This window comes from Lonchura striata, chromosome 5 (genome assembly GCF_046129695.1).
Source record: "Lonchura striata isolate bLonStr1 chromosome 5, bLonStr1.mat, whole genome shotgun sequence".
NCBI classification, from domain to species: domain Eukaryota; kingdom Metazoa; phylum Chordata; class Aves; order Passeriformes; family Estrildidae; genus Lonchura; species Lonchura striata.
Window position 1 is genome coordinate 25,083,540 of NC_134607.1, and position 15,557 is coordinate 25,099,096.

Sequence of the window (15,557 nt, forward strand, 5' to 3'; positions counted from 1 at the left end):
TGTCTTTTAGTGGATCCCCTGAAACAAAGGAATACTTGTTTTTATTCACTTTTTGGAGAGCGAGCTCCTTTGGTGCTATCCCAAACAATTTTCAAACTTGTACCGTATTAACAGAATTTTCTGTCTCACTCCATCTATATTTTCCTGATCCTCAGTAACTGGTTTGTTAAAGCCAGTTCCTTTTTGTTCTTTATAACTCCTTTTCAACTCCACCATGCTGGTTTCTGGCCCTCTTTGAGAGCAGCATCACTTAGGGCTTAACCCATCAGAGCATTAAGAAATGTTCTGCAGGTGCTGTTGCTGCCCAAAGCTTGTGATGGCACTGGGGTAGCTGCATGGGTGCTGGCCATTTGCCGTGGTTGAGCCACAGGTTTTGAAGGCCCCAGCAGAGCCTGGAAAGTGCCCCACATTCCCAGCACAACATTAACAGAGATGGCCAAGGCAGATCCAGATAGCATAGCCTGAGAACATAGGAGATGCTTTTCAATGAGAGCATGTGTACCTGGCCTCTTCCTCTGGTCTGGTCTCCTAAGCCCACAGACATTGGAACTGCCTGTTCCTTTTATTATCTGTTAATAGAGGCATTGTTCACAAATCTTGTCTAATCCCTTTTTATGCCTGCTAATAGCCTGCTTTCCCAACCTCCTGTGGCAATGAATTCCAGAAGTTCATTACCCACTGTGCAAAAAAGTGCTCTTTCATTTGAGGAGCAACTATATCTATGGTCCCAGTCCACAAATATAAATTTAAATAAAACTCAGTCTGTCACTGCTGTATCATCTTTTGGCCTAAGTGTTACCAAGTGGTAAACACAGAGTGAGTGATATGAAAATGAATTAAGATAAATATTAAGGCAAATAAAGCTCAGTTTCTTGCATTTTTCCAGAGGAAGGTGAGGAGTTGTTGTTTAACCATTGCTACTACCTGAATAAGTGCATGGCTCTTCTCCACCTAAGTGCAGGCCCAGCCCTGAGATGGAAGCATGTCCTTCCTCATGGGAAGGGGAGGTGAGGCTTGGCACTGCAGATGCCATGGTACAGCACGTGGTGCTTCTGCACACCTTGTTTGGGAACTTCTGCTTCTCACATCTCCCAGCTTGTTATATTGCCATTTCAACTAACCTTTTTTCTCATGAGTCTGTGTGACAGTGCCAAGCCAGGCTGCACACACAGAGAGAGTAAAGCAACCTGTGCCATGCTTAATCTACAGCTGTCATCCCTTAATTTATAAATTCCATGATGCTATCAAAATAAAGACTCTCAGTTTTGTCTTGCAATATGTATTCTTTACCTGCCCAACCCTCTGTTGTTCAGGTAACTCTCCACCCACTTGCTCTTCCCCAGGCTCCTATGTTGCCTGTGGCTTGTGGTCCAAGTATTGTTTAGGTAATTACTCATGTCTTCACCCACTTTCCATACTTCTTTTTTTGTTATTACTATTTATTGGTTTTGTTGTGGCAATGCCTAAGGATGCCAATTAGGAAACAGGATTTTGTAAAAAATTGTAGAAGTTCTAAGCCAAAGAACTCACCATCTGGGTATTAGGCACTCCATGAGTAGTGAATAGAGACATGGGAGAGAGTCTGGGAACACAGTACAGCAGGATAAGATGTTTATACAGTGTAATAATAGAACTGGCCAGCAAGTAACCTCTGCTAGTAGTCATCAGCAGGTTCTGTAGGGAAACATAAAATTTCCCAGCCTCATTGAAGCTACCATCATCTGGATATTTTACCAGAGATAGGTAACTTAGCATTGATTCCATCTGGAATGTGCTAGGGTTTGATGCTTGTCATTTAAATATGCAAAGTAATTTTTTTTCCTATCTTATATAGGGCAGGTTGGCAAGGCTGCACAGAGGATGCTGCCCGGAGTAGTCTGCCCTGCGACCACTAATGCTGTGCTCACCATACAAATACAGGACTCCCATCATTCAGCACCTTCCAGAAGGCTGAACCAAAAATTGAAATCATGGTGGTGAAGAGGAAAATGGGAAGGACAGAGGAAGGATGAGGATACTATTAGGAAGGACATAATGAAAAATCCATCATGTTGGGTAACTGCATCCTTAAGGCAAAATTTACATTGTGCAACTGTGACACATTCAGGTCTGAACAGCTGGTTTTGGTGAGAGGCAGCAGAAATTAATTTCCCGTGCAGCTTTTGTATTAATAATTCATCGTGTTAAGGTGTGGTCTAACAGTGTTTGCACAGGCACAGGAATCAGCCCTAATATTGTTTTTGACAACTATCTCTTCTGCAGGCACCTGCAATTTGCGTGTCCTTCTTGCCTCAATTTTTCTGTACGAGAAGGAAAGAGCAGTACAAGCTTTGGTCAAGATCTGTAAATTAGCTGGCTACTTTACTACTTTACACTGTTACTACTCTATGCTGTTGCTACTGTGTAGTCTTTTGCAGTAACATGAAGTAACATTCAGCGATCCTGATCATGTTGGGCTCATTTCAAACCACTGGCGAGTCAGGCCCAAGGAATAGGCTTAGAAGCACAAGATTCTGACCCACAAGATTAAGTCCCTTGCAAAAAATTACATGACCTGGCTAACCCTGGGAGATATTTAACAACCTGAAAACCCACTAAGGTTGTGTTCTGCTAAGACTTATTTTATTCTTCATACTGTGCTAGATATTAATAGTATTATCACAAATGATTGAACTAAATTACATTATTGTAACGACTACTTTCAGGTCTTCTTTCCATTCATCTCCATTATTTAGATTCTTCCTTTAATACCTGAAGGGACTTGCCAGAGTGAACCTGCAAGATTTTACTGCAAAACAGGTGATTCCGACTTTCAGTTAACCAACAAATCCTCAAAGCACAGTGACATAAAAGGCATATTCATTCTTAGTGCTATCTACTGATTTGAATTATGGATCTATTTAAGATCACATAGTGGAGGTTTCCCCCAGAGATATGTTTTAGCCCTGTTCTTTTTCATGTATTTTCTTCTAGTCTGGCAGTACTGGTTCAGTGGGGATCTAATGTGTATTTGTGCTACATGGGATATAATACAATAGGTATGTTTATGTCAAAATATATATGACCCTGATATGACCATCTTAGTCTAGACAGCAGTTATAGTAGTACAAATTACAGCATTCCTTAGGCCTAGAAGAAAGATAAATAAGTGTATAGGCAAAAGCACATTTTTGTTATATAACACAACCACTCCGGCCTGCCAGGAGCTGAGGAAATTATACTGCTTTATTAACAACAATATAGTTAACACAGTAAAATTTTTATGAGTAAAAAGCATTAGTACATAATGAAATACTTTATTTCTTCATCAAGTGTAGTGGTTCTACTCCCATTAATCCTCTTCTCAGCTCCAGATAGGATCCTTTTATCATATGTTTCTTTTCATTGTATTTTTTCCTGTACAGCTCATTCATTTTCTGGAAGGTAGATGGAAAACACCAACCTCCTTTCTTTTCACTTCAGAGGTGCCTCATGCTGCTTTTCCTCTTATGCTGATCAGCTCCAGAAATAACCCTGCAGAGCCATTGCTTGGCTTTGATTCCAGAAATCCCTCTTCCTTCTCCACCCTGTCCCTTCTGGTTTCTCTACCTTCTTCTCTCCACAGACATCTGTACTAAACCAGTCTGTTTCCTTTCCTTATCTGCTGTTATTCTGATTACATAAACATCATCTTGCACTCCTTTTTTCCTTCTCCACTTTGAGATTACTTCCCCCCATCGTGTCATGAGCCAAGTGATAATTTCCTTCAGCAGCTTGCTTTCTTCTCCACAGTTATTGGAATTAAAGGCTCCCCTGTTGCATATTTTAGCCTGCCAGTTAAGAGTGCTTAACACTTTTCTTTACTCATTGTTATTTAACCAAAAGTGTTAGTGAGTGATGGGAAGAAAATTGAAGGTATTTTAAATGTATTTTATAGGCTTGACTGCTTTCCAAGACCTGCAGTTTAAAACGAGAAGCCAGTCAGAGAAGAAAAAACTAAGTTCATAAAATTCTTAAAAATCAAGATATAACAGTTTTTAGAAGTTTAGTTTTGTTTGTAGTGAAGATCTTTCAAAGGATGACTATGAAAAGCCTAAGGTTCATGTAAGCCCAAGGCATCAGGCAGAAAATACAAACAGAAGTTTCACTTTGCCAAGTAGAAAGCTGGAAGCACTGTATATATTAATGTTGAAGAGTTCAGTGTTTACGAGAGAAAATTGAGTCATTATTGCTGATGCGTGAATGTTGCTGACATAATTTCCATCAGCAACAGCTCATGAAACCCAGTAACACAGGAATACTGTTACCTTTCCTTTATCAAAAGATACTGGAATACAAGGAATTATTGGGTCACACAGTTCATAGACAGACATGGACAAGCAAAAAGCTAAAGAGAAAATCTGTGGACACTTATATGAACCAAAATATTCCCATTTTCAATCCACTGTATGAATGAATATAACTTAAATTTTGCTCATTGTAATGTATACATTATATTATATTTGCCTAATGTTTAGGCTTTGTGGTGTGTTAAAAATCTCTGAATAAATTGTGGCTTATATGTGGCAGAGTATATACATTCAGGAAAACAACAGTCACTAATGAGATGACATACTAGCTGATTATTTTGTGTGTGTGAATTTGATAAAATAGCATGAACTACACAAATTATGAGATGCAATGTCCTACAATATTGCTATTTCACAGCACTTGAATATTTCATGTTCCACTGTGTATCTGAAAGAATCTCTGCCTTCCATAATGGCGGGGAGATGCCCAGGTCAGATGCTTAGCTTGACAAAACCTAAGGATTTTTCTTGAAGCCTTCTGCCAGTCATGGTGCAATTAATCTATTTAACACAGATTAATCAGAAATCAATTATTTATATATTATTGCCTGTCTTGATGAAACCAAGTCACCTCCATTGCTTAACAGAATCTCCTCCTCAAATTAAAATAAATGTTCAGCAGGTCAAATAAATAACCAACTACCAAGCCAAATCTTTGATTAAATTTGCTTATTTAGCACCGGTAAGTTATCAGTTAGAAGTTTGAAGTGGGGTCTCTTCTATTTCAAGTGGTCTATTTCAATGAGATAATTTCAAAACCAGCTGGTACCGCATAGGCACAGCTGATACAACTTGTCTGCAAACATACATAGGTCAAGCACAGGGCTCTGACTCCTAAGTGAGGTCTGCTTGGCTCATTCAGGTTGTGTGCAGCTCAGTGATTTTAGGCAGCTTCTGAGGCTTACAGGGACTCTGTGGGCAGCTTGACCATCTGTGCAGGGTGTGCTGTGTGTGTCAGGCAGAGCGCTCACCCTTCCAAACGCAGGGTTTTGTTTGGTTGCCCAGTGAATGAAACTCATGGTGCTGAGTCATGTGGCAGGAGAATGGAAGCAGTGAAAGTGTGACAGCCCTCATCGGGACGGCCGCCAGGGAGGGATGAGGAGTGCTCGCAGCAGTCCTCCTCTAAGCACCGGGCAGGGAGCGGGGCTGTAAACTCCCTCCCTGCTCCCCAGCCCTGAAGTTTGAGCCCATCTGTCTGCAACTGCTCAGGGAGTGACCAGAGGTGATTGGTACTTGTGGTGCTGTAGCCATGAGGGGAGGGGACCTTTAGGAAAATCTCATTCATTAACTGTGAAATTGGACAAATCTGTAAATGTTAGATCTAGCCAATACAGCTTTATATAAACTAGACACTAGCAATCTAGCTATGTACTTAAATAATAAAAAAGGGAGATATTGTGCCCTTAATTATTCAAGTTAATCCTTCAAGGAGATTAATAGGATGCTGGAGGGCATAGGTCATTCACATTATAAGAAATGAAAAGCAGATTTGATTTAAGTTTCCTGGTGCAGCCATGTTAACAATATAGCACTCTGCTTGTTTACATTGGACAAGTTAGGAAAAAAATAAAATAAAAGCTCATTTTGACAGAAGGGTTGTATGTTTTCTGGAAATGGGGAGCACAGAGAAAAATACTACAGAGAACCAGGACCTATGTCTTTTTCCTGCTTTACTTCTGAATGGACACAAATCAGGCAATTTGCATGAAACATGGTAAGCTAAATGTCACTTGCTAGATCAGTTTCAGAAGAGCCTAGAATTGGAGTAAAATATCCAAGATAGAAAATATGTGGGTAATACTGTAGGATTGAAATAACCATAACTTAGAATAGAATAATTTTACCATAGCACAGAAACTTTTTAATACCAATGTGGATTAAAAAAATTCTTTGTCATTAAGGTCTGAAATCTGTGGATACCAACCCGTTTATATACATGACATTAAGATCAGGACAACTTCTGCCAGACTTTTTGATCTGTTAACTCCTTTTTCAGTATGGAAGAGAGAGGGTTGGATGAAGTCAAGGTGAAGCAAATGTCTAATAGCCACACAACAGCCAGAAAAGAAATGGCCCTGGAAACGTCTAGAGTATGATTCTGAGTCTGAGCATCCTGCAGCTGCTACTCCCTGCTCAGTTTTCAGCACAGCTCACATGGCAAACTGGAGACAATGACTTAGCAGGATTTTACAGGCATGGGCAATATGATGTGGATGAGCTTTGCTGGACAGCAAAGATGCTGTGTGAAATAAATGCTATGCCCAGGTACAAATTTGGCTTGCTTATTACATTAACCTTGTAACTGTGCCAGATGAAAAAGCATTGGATACTTTTGGATAAGATTTGGATTTGTAAATCTGGTGCACATAAATTGTCAGAACCTAATGACGCTGCAGGATTCCACTCGCTGTGGGTGAGCTGCAGGTATTTTTAAAGAGCTCAGTACAATACCCACAGATGCATGACACAGTCACAAGTGTTCAGTCCCCTCTAGATGGAAATGCCCTGAATTATGAAACTCCCATCACTTTCATTTTGAGGCTGTTTGGTATGAAGGCCAACACAATTCCCCTGTAGGAGCTTTTTTCTTTATCTGCTATCTTGCCAATCCCATAAAATACCATGGCAAAAGGAGAAACAAGGCATCTGGCCTATGGCATCAAATACAGAATAATGAGCTGAGAAGCCCAGGGAAATCTAATCTTTGTTCTGTCCATACTGGATTCCCTCAATGATTTCGTACTGAACTATCTGTGTCTCCATTTTTCTGCCTTTTGGATAAATATTATCTCAGTTTACCTCAGTAATATGGTATGTAGCTTGAGTTCCCCCTATTTTCAAATGCTGTTGGGGATTTGAATGCTGGTGCTGTGTAATTGAGAAGAAAGGAGATTGTAATTTTGTATAGCAACTTCCAGGTGGGCCATTTTCTAGAAACAATCTAAATTCTGAGTAAGTAAAGAAAAATAGAAAAGTAAGAGAAAATAACTATGAGAAACATGCAGAGCAACAATAACACAGTGTATTTCTGCTGAGAAATAGACTTTTGAAAGATTCAGGGCTATGGCTAGTGGCCCCATCCAGCTGGGAGACCTCACATGCACATCTTTGACAGAGGCTGGGGCCTGGGCGTGATCAACCTTCACTATCAGAAGCAAAACAACCAGAACTGCAAGGTTTTTAGCATATCATTAAAAATTCAAACCCGGGCCTATTCTGATGGAAAATCTTCCTTAGGAATGTGAATTGTTTTGGGCAAAATAATCAGGTTTCTTTCCTGGCAGGGATACTATTTGCATCAAAAATTAGTGTCATCCGCCCACTCAGTTTCCAGCTCAAAGCCAGGCATTTCATTAGTGAAGTGAGAACAGAGATGCCTGGCTGGAGCAGCTTCGGCAAACAAACCTGCCAGTACCCCAGGAAGGTGGGAGAACTGTGTGCTCCCGCGGGCACGAGGGTCGTGAGGCCCACACAGGGCCAGAAGAGGAATGAGGACATCTCATTCCTGCCTGGGAAAGGGAAATATGTGCAAGAGCAAACGACCCAGCGGGATGAGCCCCTCTTTCCCGGGAGGGAGGCCTTGGAAGCTGCGTGCAGAGCTCTCGTGAGTTGCGTGTGCGAGAGCCGCGCGTGTTGATAGCGTGAGCGGAGAGGTGCGTGGGGACGAGCTGTGCGTGTGCAGCCCTGCGTGCGGGCGGTCAGCGCCACGCGTGTGCCCGTGCGAGCCAGGGGAAAAGGCACGGGTGGCCAGGCACCTCGAAGGCGCCCACAGCTGCCGGCGCACGGTGCGCGGGCAGGGCGAGCGAGCTGAGCCTTCGTGGGCGAGCAGGCGTGAGGAGAGCCGTGTGTGCGCGGGGGCAGGCAGCGAGCGGGTGTGCGCATGAGGAACAGGTGTGCGCGGAGAGACGGCGCGTCAGGGGCGGGGGTAGGGGTGTGCGTGTGAAGGGGGAAGGGGGTACGGGTAGAGGAGGCGGTGTCTGTGTCTGTGCCCGCACGCCGCCGTGTGCCCGCACGCCGCCGTCTCCCCGCGCTGGCGGCTGCCCGGGGCGGGGCCGTGACGCACTGCGGCTGCCGCGGGCGGGGAGCCGGGCCCGGCGGGGCGGGGGGCCGGTGACCGGGGCCGTGGCTCGGCCCGCCGGTGCCTGACTGACAGCGCTCCCTGCCCAGGCGCTGGAAGGGCCGGGCCGGAGTGGGGCGGGCGGGAGGAGGAGGAGCAGCAGCAGCGAGAACCGCCCTGCACTGCCGCGGCTCCTACCTATTCATTCAGTCACCTAAAATGGCTGGAGAGAGGAGCTGGCGGAGCAGGAGGAGGAGGTGAGGGGGAGCCGCAGCAGTGCCCCCACCTCCTCCGCGGCCCGGCGGAGCTCCCGGCGAGGCTGCGGCCGCCCCTCGCCCGCGGCACCATGTCGGCCGGCCCGGACGAGAGCTCGGTGCGGGTCGCGGTCAGGTAAGCGGCGGCTGCTGCGGCCGGTGCGGGCGGCGGGGCCGCGGCGTGTTGCCGGCGCCCACCCGGCCGGGACGGCAGCCAGGCGCATCTTCCCTGCAGAGACGGGGTCGCCGCCCCATGGCCCCTGCGGAGCCTCTTTTTCCTCGCAGCAGTAGGAAATAGGCAAAGGAGAGGAGAACCACACCCCCCCCCCCCCCCCCCCTCCACTGTTCTGAGGTCTTACTCAGTCATTTCTCTCTAATTTTGAGCAGTGACCCTAAAAATACTCAAACTAATTATAGCCTGGTGCTGCTAGTGCTTACTCATGGAAGCAGGGCAGCCCCTGGACTGTGGCGATGCCGTTTGCATCGCGGAGCTTTAGGAGAGTGGATCCCGGCACGCTGATATTTTTAGAAGGATAAAGGCTTTTATCCCGCGGAGGCTGTGTCTAACCTCGCATACCAGAGGGATGGGCTCCCATAAGGCTGCTCACAGTACATAGGAATTAGGTGTATGTAGAAGTCATGATGGGAGGGGCGCTTAAATAATTTTATAACATCAGTTAATTCAAATTGCTCTTTAATCAGAGATAAAAATCTGCTATTCATCAGTGAGCTCTTGGCTCTTCTCGGTTTTCTATGTGAAAATACTGTTTTATGGTTTGAAGAGCTTCCCATTTAGCCCGTGGATGCTTCAGTCTTCAAGATGTCTTTACATGATTGAAGCATGAGGAGAAATACATGTATGTGTGTATATATCTATGTCTGGTTATGTATAGGTACGTCAATATTTGGAGTCTAATTGTGATCCTGCCTGTTGATTTATTGCTTTACTTTAAGAAGTTTCTTTATGCTGGCACACTTGGAGTATTACAGCACAAGAAATCAGACCTTATGGGAAGATGGGTTTGTCTCAGTGGGTCCTTGGACAATCTTGCATTAGAGAATTCAAGGGTTGTACAGGAAAACAAAGAGGGTGATTTCTTAAGTTTGTTTTGTTTTCTCTGAAGGATGCAGAAATAAGCGATGTTACTTCGTGCTATTGTTGATACATGGTGTAGGAGGGGTGCAATAACATTTTCAGTAAACAGATAAGCACCACCTCTGCCTGATAATGTGGTGTGTGTGCTGCAGTTGTTCATTAAAGTCTGATTGCAGCAGCATGTTTTGTTGGGAGGGATGCTTTTGTGAGTGCTATCTGTTGAAGCATTTTTCACATAATGTTTAGGGAGGTACTATTCTAAAGCATAATAAGGCTGTGTTTTTAAAAAGGAAAATATGAGATAGCTGTGATCCTAAAAACTGGGTGTGTTACAGGTTTACAGACTGCTCTCATTGAAGAGAATATTAAATATGTTCTGAGCCAAAAGAAATAGTGATGTAGCAGTCCATTTACAAATGCAGAGGTTTGTTGCAACTTGGAATTAATGAAAAAACCTACTGGTGGAGATGCATTTATAATTGTAGGTGTGTGGTAAATAGATTAGGAATAATATATGGTAAAGAATTTATAGAAGTAAATTCAAGTCACCCAGCTGTAGTTTTTGACAACAAAACCCTAATGTTATAAGGTATGTTTCTGAATTATAATTGTCTAACTAACATTTTGTGCCTGAATGCAGTTCACTAATAATGAAGGATTACATTTTTCTTCCTGTCTGCTTTCTTCCTTTTAGCAAATTAACTATTCATGTACAAGATTTCCCCCTTTCTGTTTAGCATTCACGAACAAAAGCATGTACAATAATTGTTTTTGCACCAGTAGCTCTTTGTAGATGGTTTTCTTTTATTTCTGATTGTGTACTTTGTGCAGTCCTATAATTCAACTGATTTTGCATCTCAGTGTATACTGGTGCCATGCTGTACTGTGCATTATGAGTATTATGTTCTGTTTCCTTGTTGGTTTTGCTCTTCAACTATTTTTGTCAACTTGAGCATAATTCAGTGATGATCTCCACAGTTGTGATGAATTGGTTGTTGTGTTTTATATGTATGTCTCTGAACAAGGCTCTCTCTACAGCTGGGCCAGCTTTTAGTTTGCAGTCCCCGTGGTTGCAAGATATACTGCAAAAGCGTGAATTTGCTTAGACTTTAAATATAGGTTACAGAATAGACATCACTGAAATTGTTTAGCAAATTATTTTTCCAGAACCTGTTTGTCTTACCTAATTGTATCCAACAGGAATGAAAAATACTTCATTCTTTCCAATTAGCACCAGCTTTAAGCTATCATCTCATATGCTAATTGCTCCCCATTTTCTTCAGTGTAATCATGGGTTTGTGAGTGATGGGCTCCGGTTTAGTGAAGCATGAAAGCTGAAAATAGTTTGGCAGATAATCCAGTAACTAATGTTAAATTCCCCAATTAAGAAAATATTTTTCCCTAGTCACCCATCACTGAAAGAATTGTGGACTTTGTGGATGATGGTGTGCAACTTCGGCAAAGAGCTTTGCTCTCTGTGTGACTGCGTGTAGTTTCTGTTTTCAGATAAAGTCAGAGAGCCCCCAAAATAGAAAACAGTCATCTGATTAGAGAACTTTCATTTAAATGTGAAAAACTATAATTTTTGTAATTCTAAATTTTTTCTTGCTTTTTGAAGTGTTTTTTCAGCATATGAAGGCGAACTTTTGACCAGAAGGCTATGAAATGTTAATATCATAGGCAACTGTTTCAAGTTCACAAAAGGATGTAGATTATAGTTTCTAACTCTTGTCTCTTGCCACTTTAGTGGTGTCCACCAGTAAAATACAGTGTGTAGGCTTCTGGCATGTTGGGTAGATGAAGTTCTCACCTAAGATTTAGACCATCAACAGCCAGTGGTCTATGTCTGTTACTGCACTTCAGAGCTGTTGTATGATCCATGGAAGGGGCTGGATGGTGTCACTCAAGAAGTGTGCTGTTACTTTTACCCTTTTACCAACCAGACTTGAGCTGGGTTGCAGGAATTGAAATGGCTCCAACAATTAGTGCCTGTTGTTGCTCCATGTGGCTTGGGGCCCTGTTCTAGCAGTGATGATCTAAGAAATCAAAGTTGAATTTGAGTCCTTTGCATTTTTGGATACATGTTAAACAAAATAACTTCTGGAGAACAATAACATTTGCATAGGTCTAACCTGAGGTCTTGTATAGAGGACTGTACCTGATAAAGCCTGAAAGGGTATCTGTTGTATCTTCTCCCTAACAGAATCCAAATAACAATGCAGAGCATTGAAGGAAATGTCTGTCTTCTAGTCCTTCAAAGGTGAAAGACAGCCTTGATCCACTGGGATCAGAGGAGGCTCTGGATGTATAGATGATAAGCTTCAGTGTCGATTTGTTAGAGATGCTGTGTTAAAACAGAAGAAGGAATAAGTGCAGCATGAAAAAATGAACTGCTGTACAAGCTGACCAATAGTCAAGAGAAGATGGTCACTGCAACATGCTTGGGTGACACCTCAGGTGGAGTGGACAATAAAAGAATATGCATTACCAGTTGGTGAAGGTGAAGAACTTTGGCATTGGGCATATTCTCATGAAAGATGGAGCCCAGTTGAAACTGTATTAATAGGCTGAACACAAAGAAGCTTCGGGGGATGGTGTTTTATAATCAGGCATATTTAATATGTATAAAGAACAGAGTAGTTAAAGTTTTCACTTCTCATCATCCTAGGTATGCCTTTGTGTATCTGCCTTCTTCCCTGCTTTGGTAAAAGTGCCTCACTGCTGCTGCTTCATCTGCTGTGATTGACATCTGTTTTGCTTCATCCCTCAAGTGAAGAACAGGAGTGTTGCTACATTCCTCCTCATGTGTGTAGAGAGGCTCTGGGATCTGGTCACCCAGTTGTGCCTTGAGATGTCTAAAAGATTTCCTTTTTGTACCCACCCTGGGTGTCTGCAATATGTTGCGACACTGCTTCAGAAAAGTGAAATGTTGATGTTTGCCAAGTACGGAAGCTGTGTGCAAAATGCAATGGATCTACAGGTAAAGGTTTTTAGTAACAGTCAAAGTAATAAGTGCAGCTGATGAATTAAAACCACACAGCTTCTGTTCCTGGTTTTCCAAAAGGGAGATGAAGTATGCTGGAAAAACACATTAGCTACTAATTCAGTTTAGTGGAGATTAGAGATTTTTGCAACTAAAGCTTAGTGTGGCATGGTGTTAGGATACGGTGTTGACTTCACAGGGGTTTTTTTCCTACTTCACAAGTTTCTGTGTGGGTTTTTTTTTCTCCCCATATGGAATCTGCTCTTTGTTGTCATGCCTCTCTCTACCTTTTCAAATTTTCTTTTCACATTTTTGTGTTCTTCTCTTTAAGCATTTTCTTTTTAAACTTTTATAGTAAGGCTGTTTTCCTTTGTGCTAGATCAAGCTACTGTTAGATACACTAGGAAAGAAGGAACTGAGTGAAAGGAACCTGTCCTTTTTAGACAAGTGTGTTTTGAAGTACTTTGATGGCAGCTGAGATTGATTTTCTTTCTTGGGCTGCTATTGTGCAAACAGTTACAGATGTGCTTAAGCTTCCCACCATGAAGGGATCCTCAGATGCTAGATGAATGGACATGTATGCTGTGGTATATATTATATGCTCTGGAGATACTAATTTCATACTTCCTGTACAGTGCTAAGCATTCTCATAAATCATTCTGTAACTAGATAAGCAACAGCAATAGACTACAGTACTATCCATTGGTTCCTTAGAATGGACCAAACTTTTTATTTTAATAGACAATAGTTATTTCCCATCTGTAATCAGCTGTAAAATTTTCTTTGGGGAAATATGTGACTATGTTAATGAAGTTCAGCAGTCTGTAAGTACACAATAATGCCCCACGTAATAAAAGAGAAATTATCAGCAGCATTAAATAGCAAGGTGTTGGGAAATATTGCTTCTTCATGGAGTCTGTTAATGGAAAGCTACAAAAGATATCTTGTTTTGGAAAGTTCCTGTTGCATATCTCTTTGTTAGTTTTGATGTTTTTCTTTGCTCTCTGACTTACACAAACATCCCCTTGTCCTCCTCTGAAACTTTACCCCATTGGTATGTTTTGCATTTTAGCTGAAGAAAAGACACTGCACCATCTGCTGCTGAATTAATTCTGGTTTCATAATAACTGACTTGATCATCCATTACTGATATTGCTTGGGGCAGGCTGAAATCTGTGATCTTGCTTTCTAGGATATAAACCTCCCTTTTCACCACTTGTGTTGTAAACACAAACTCATTCTTGGATGGAGGGGAAAGAAATCCTACTTGGATCTTTCCCTTCATGTGATGTATTCCTTGCCAGAAGATGGGTATCTTGAATTTAAGAAGAAGAAAAAGTAGTGGTTGGTGTACTTCAGCAGTCTGCTCATGCTTTGGATGAATTATATTTTTAACTTGTCACTTCCCGAAGTTTGTAGAAGACTGGGGAGTTTGCTTTGAAAAACCATCAAGTTAGTCACTAATTTCCATTTAATGGTCTTTTCTTTACTGCTTATGATCTGTTTGCCTAGACGTTCTTATTACTGAACTCGGGGCTTCACATTTTCAGGTTTACTGTGTGACATCTGTAAATTCTTCTGTAGTAGTTGAATGACCCTTGTGCATGGGATCAAGAGAGTTCTGCTCCCCCCTCTGCTTTCCCTTGATTTGTTTTAAGCCTTTTATAGATTGCTCTTGCTGCCCACTCAGAGATGACTGTTGGAATTCTTGCTTTCATGTTTGGTTGCCTGACTACTGCTGGTGAAATCAAGCAACTTTTGGGTGCTTTTTTTATTTTAAGGAAAATATAGCAGAATACTAAATATCTGTGGTGACTAGAGAATTTTTTTTATGCTAATATTATTTCCATGTAAAACACTTTGAAGAAGTGTCATTTGAACTGATGAACAAGAAAGTTTAATTAGAAATCAAACCAGATCTGAACAAGTCTAGCAAGTGTAACTGCATGAGCTGTGCCTTTTTATTATGCTCTCTTTCTCTTCTCTTGAATAGTTTTAAATCTTCGCTCATTTCTTCCTGTTCTTCCTTGGTGGTTTTCTTTTTTTTAAAGTTCTGTGTTAATTTCCACTTTTCCCTAGTGAAATATATCTGCTCCAGTGTAAGGGGAGAAATGCTGCCTTATTTATAAAAAATAATCTTGTTTGATGTGTTCAGTATAGCAACAAGATACAAATGGAGAATATTGAAAATACAGGGCTGGCATCACAGTGGGTTTGATGCATAGAGAAACAAAGCATTCAAAATGTATTCTAAAATGTGAAAACCTGCTGATTCAGAGCTTATGATTGATTAGCATAAAATATTTCCTGAATAGAATCTGGATGGAAATTAAGAGTGAGGAGTGAGTACCATCTGTTCCTTTATTCTAGTAGTATCCTCAGCAGATTTGGTAGAGTTGGCCACTGCTGGAAAATTTTTTTCTGTTAAAGAAACTTTTTTTTTTTCTTTAAATCAGCTGTCAAATGCTGGTTGGGACAGTGCACCCTTTAAGCATCTTTACATATTTAAGTTACCGAGCAAAAATGCATGACTTATCTCTTGAGCCTGTTCGCTCTGGAGCTTCAACTCAGAAAGCTCAAAGCAACACAACCTTAGTAAAAGGTTATGATTGTTCCACTATGCACAGCAATTTTCATGCATTCAAATTGAGCAGTGCACTTCCATTGTTGAATTTAATAATGGACTAAAGAATTTGTTGTCTAAGTAATTTAGTGTCTCACTGTTGGCTCTTGCATTTATGCTGCTGTAGGAACTCTGCATAGTTCAGTTGGTTGGCAAATAACTGTCTCTTTGCAGGACACTTTAGATTTAATGATAATCTTTCCATACTAGCTCTCA

At 41.8% G+C, this 15,557-nt stretch overlaps 1 protein-coding gene across 4 annotated transcripts in view; it reads left to right on the plus strand.

The window, feature by feature from the left end:
* Positions 1 to 8,407: 8,407 nt before the first annotated feature.
* The window catches only part of KIF21A (kinesin family member 21A), an 87,187-nt gene continuing 80,037 nt past the window's right edge, over positions 8,408 to 15,557 (plus strand). For all 4 annotated transcript variants that reach the window (XM_077783415.1, XM_077783417.1, XM_077783418.1 and 1 more), the window contains exon 1: positions 8,408 to 8,775. In XM_077783415.1, the coding sequence (XP_077639541.1) occupies positions 8,732 to 8,775 (44 nt within the window). In that variant the 5' untranslated portion in view covers positions 8,408 to 8,731. The remainder of the gene's footprint in view (positions 8,776 to 15,557) is intronic.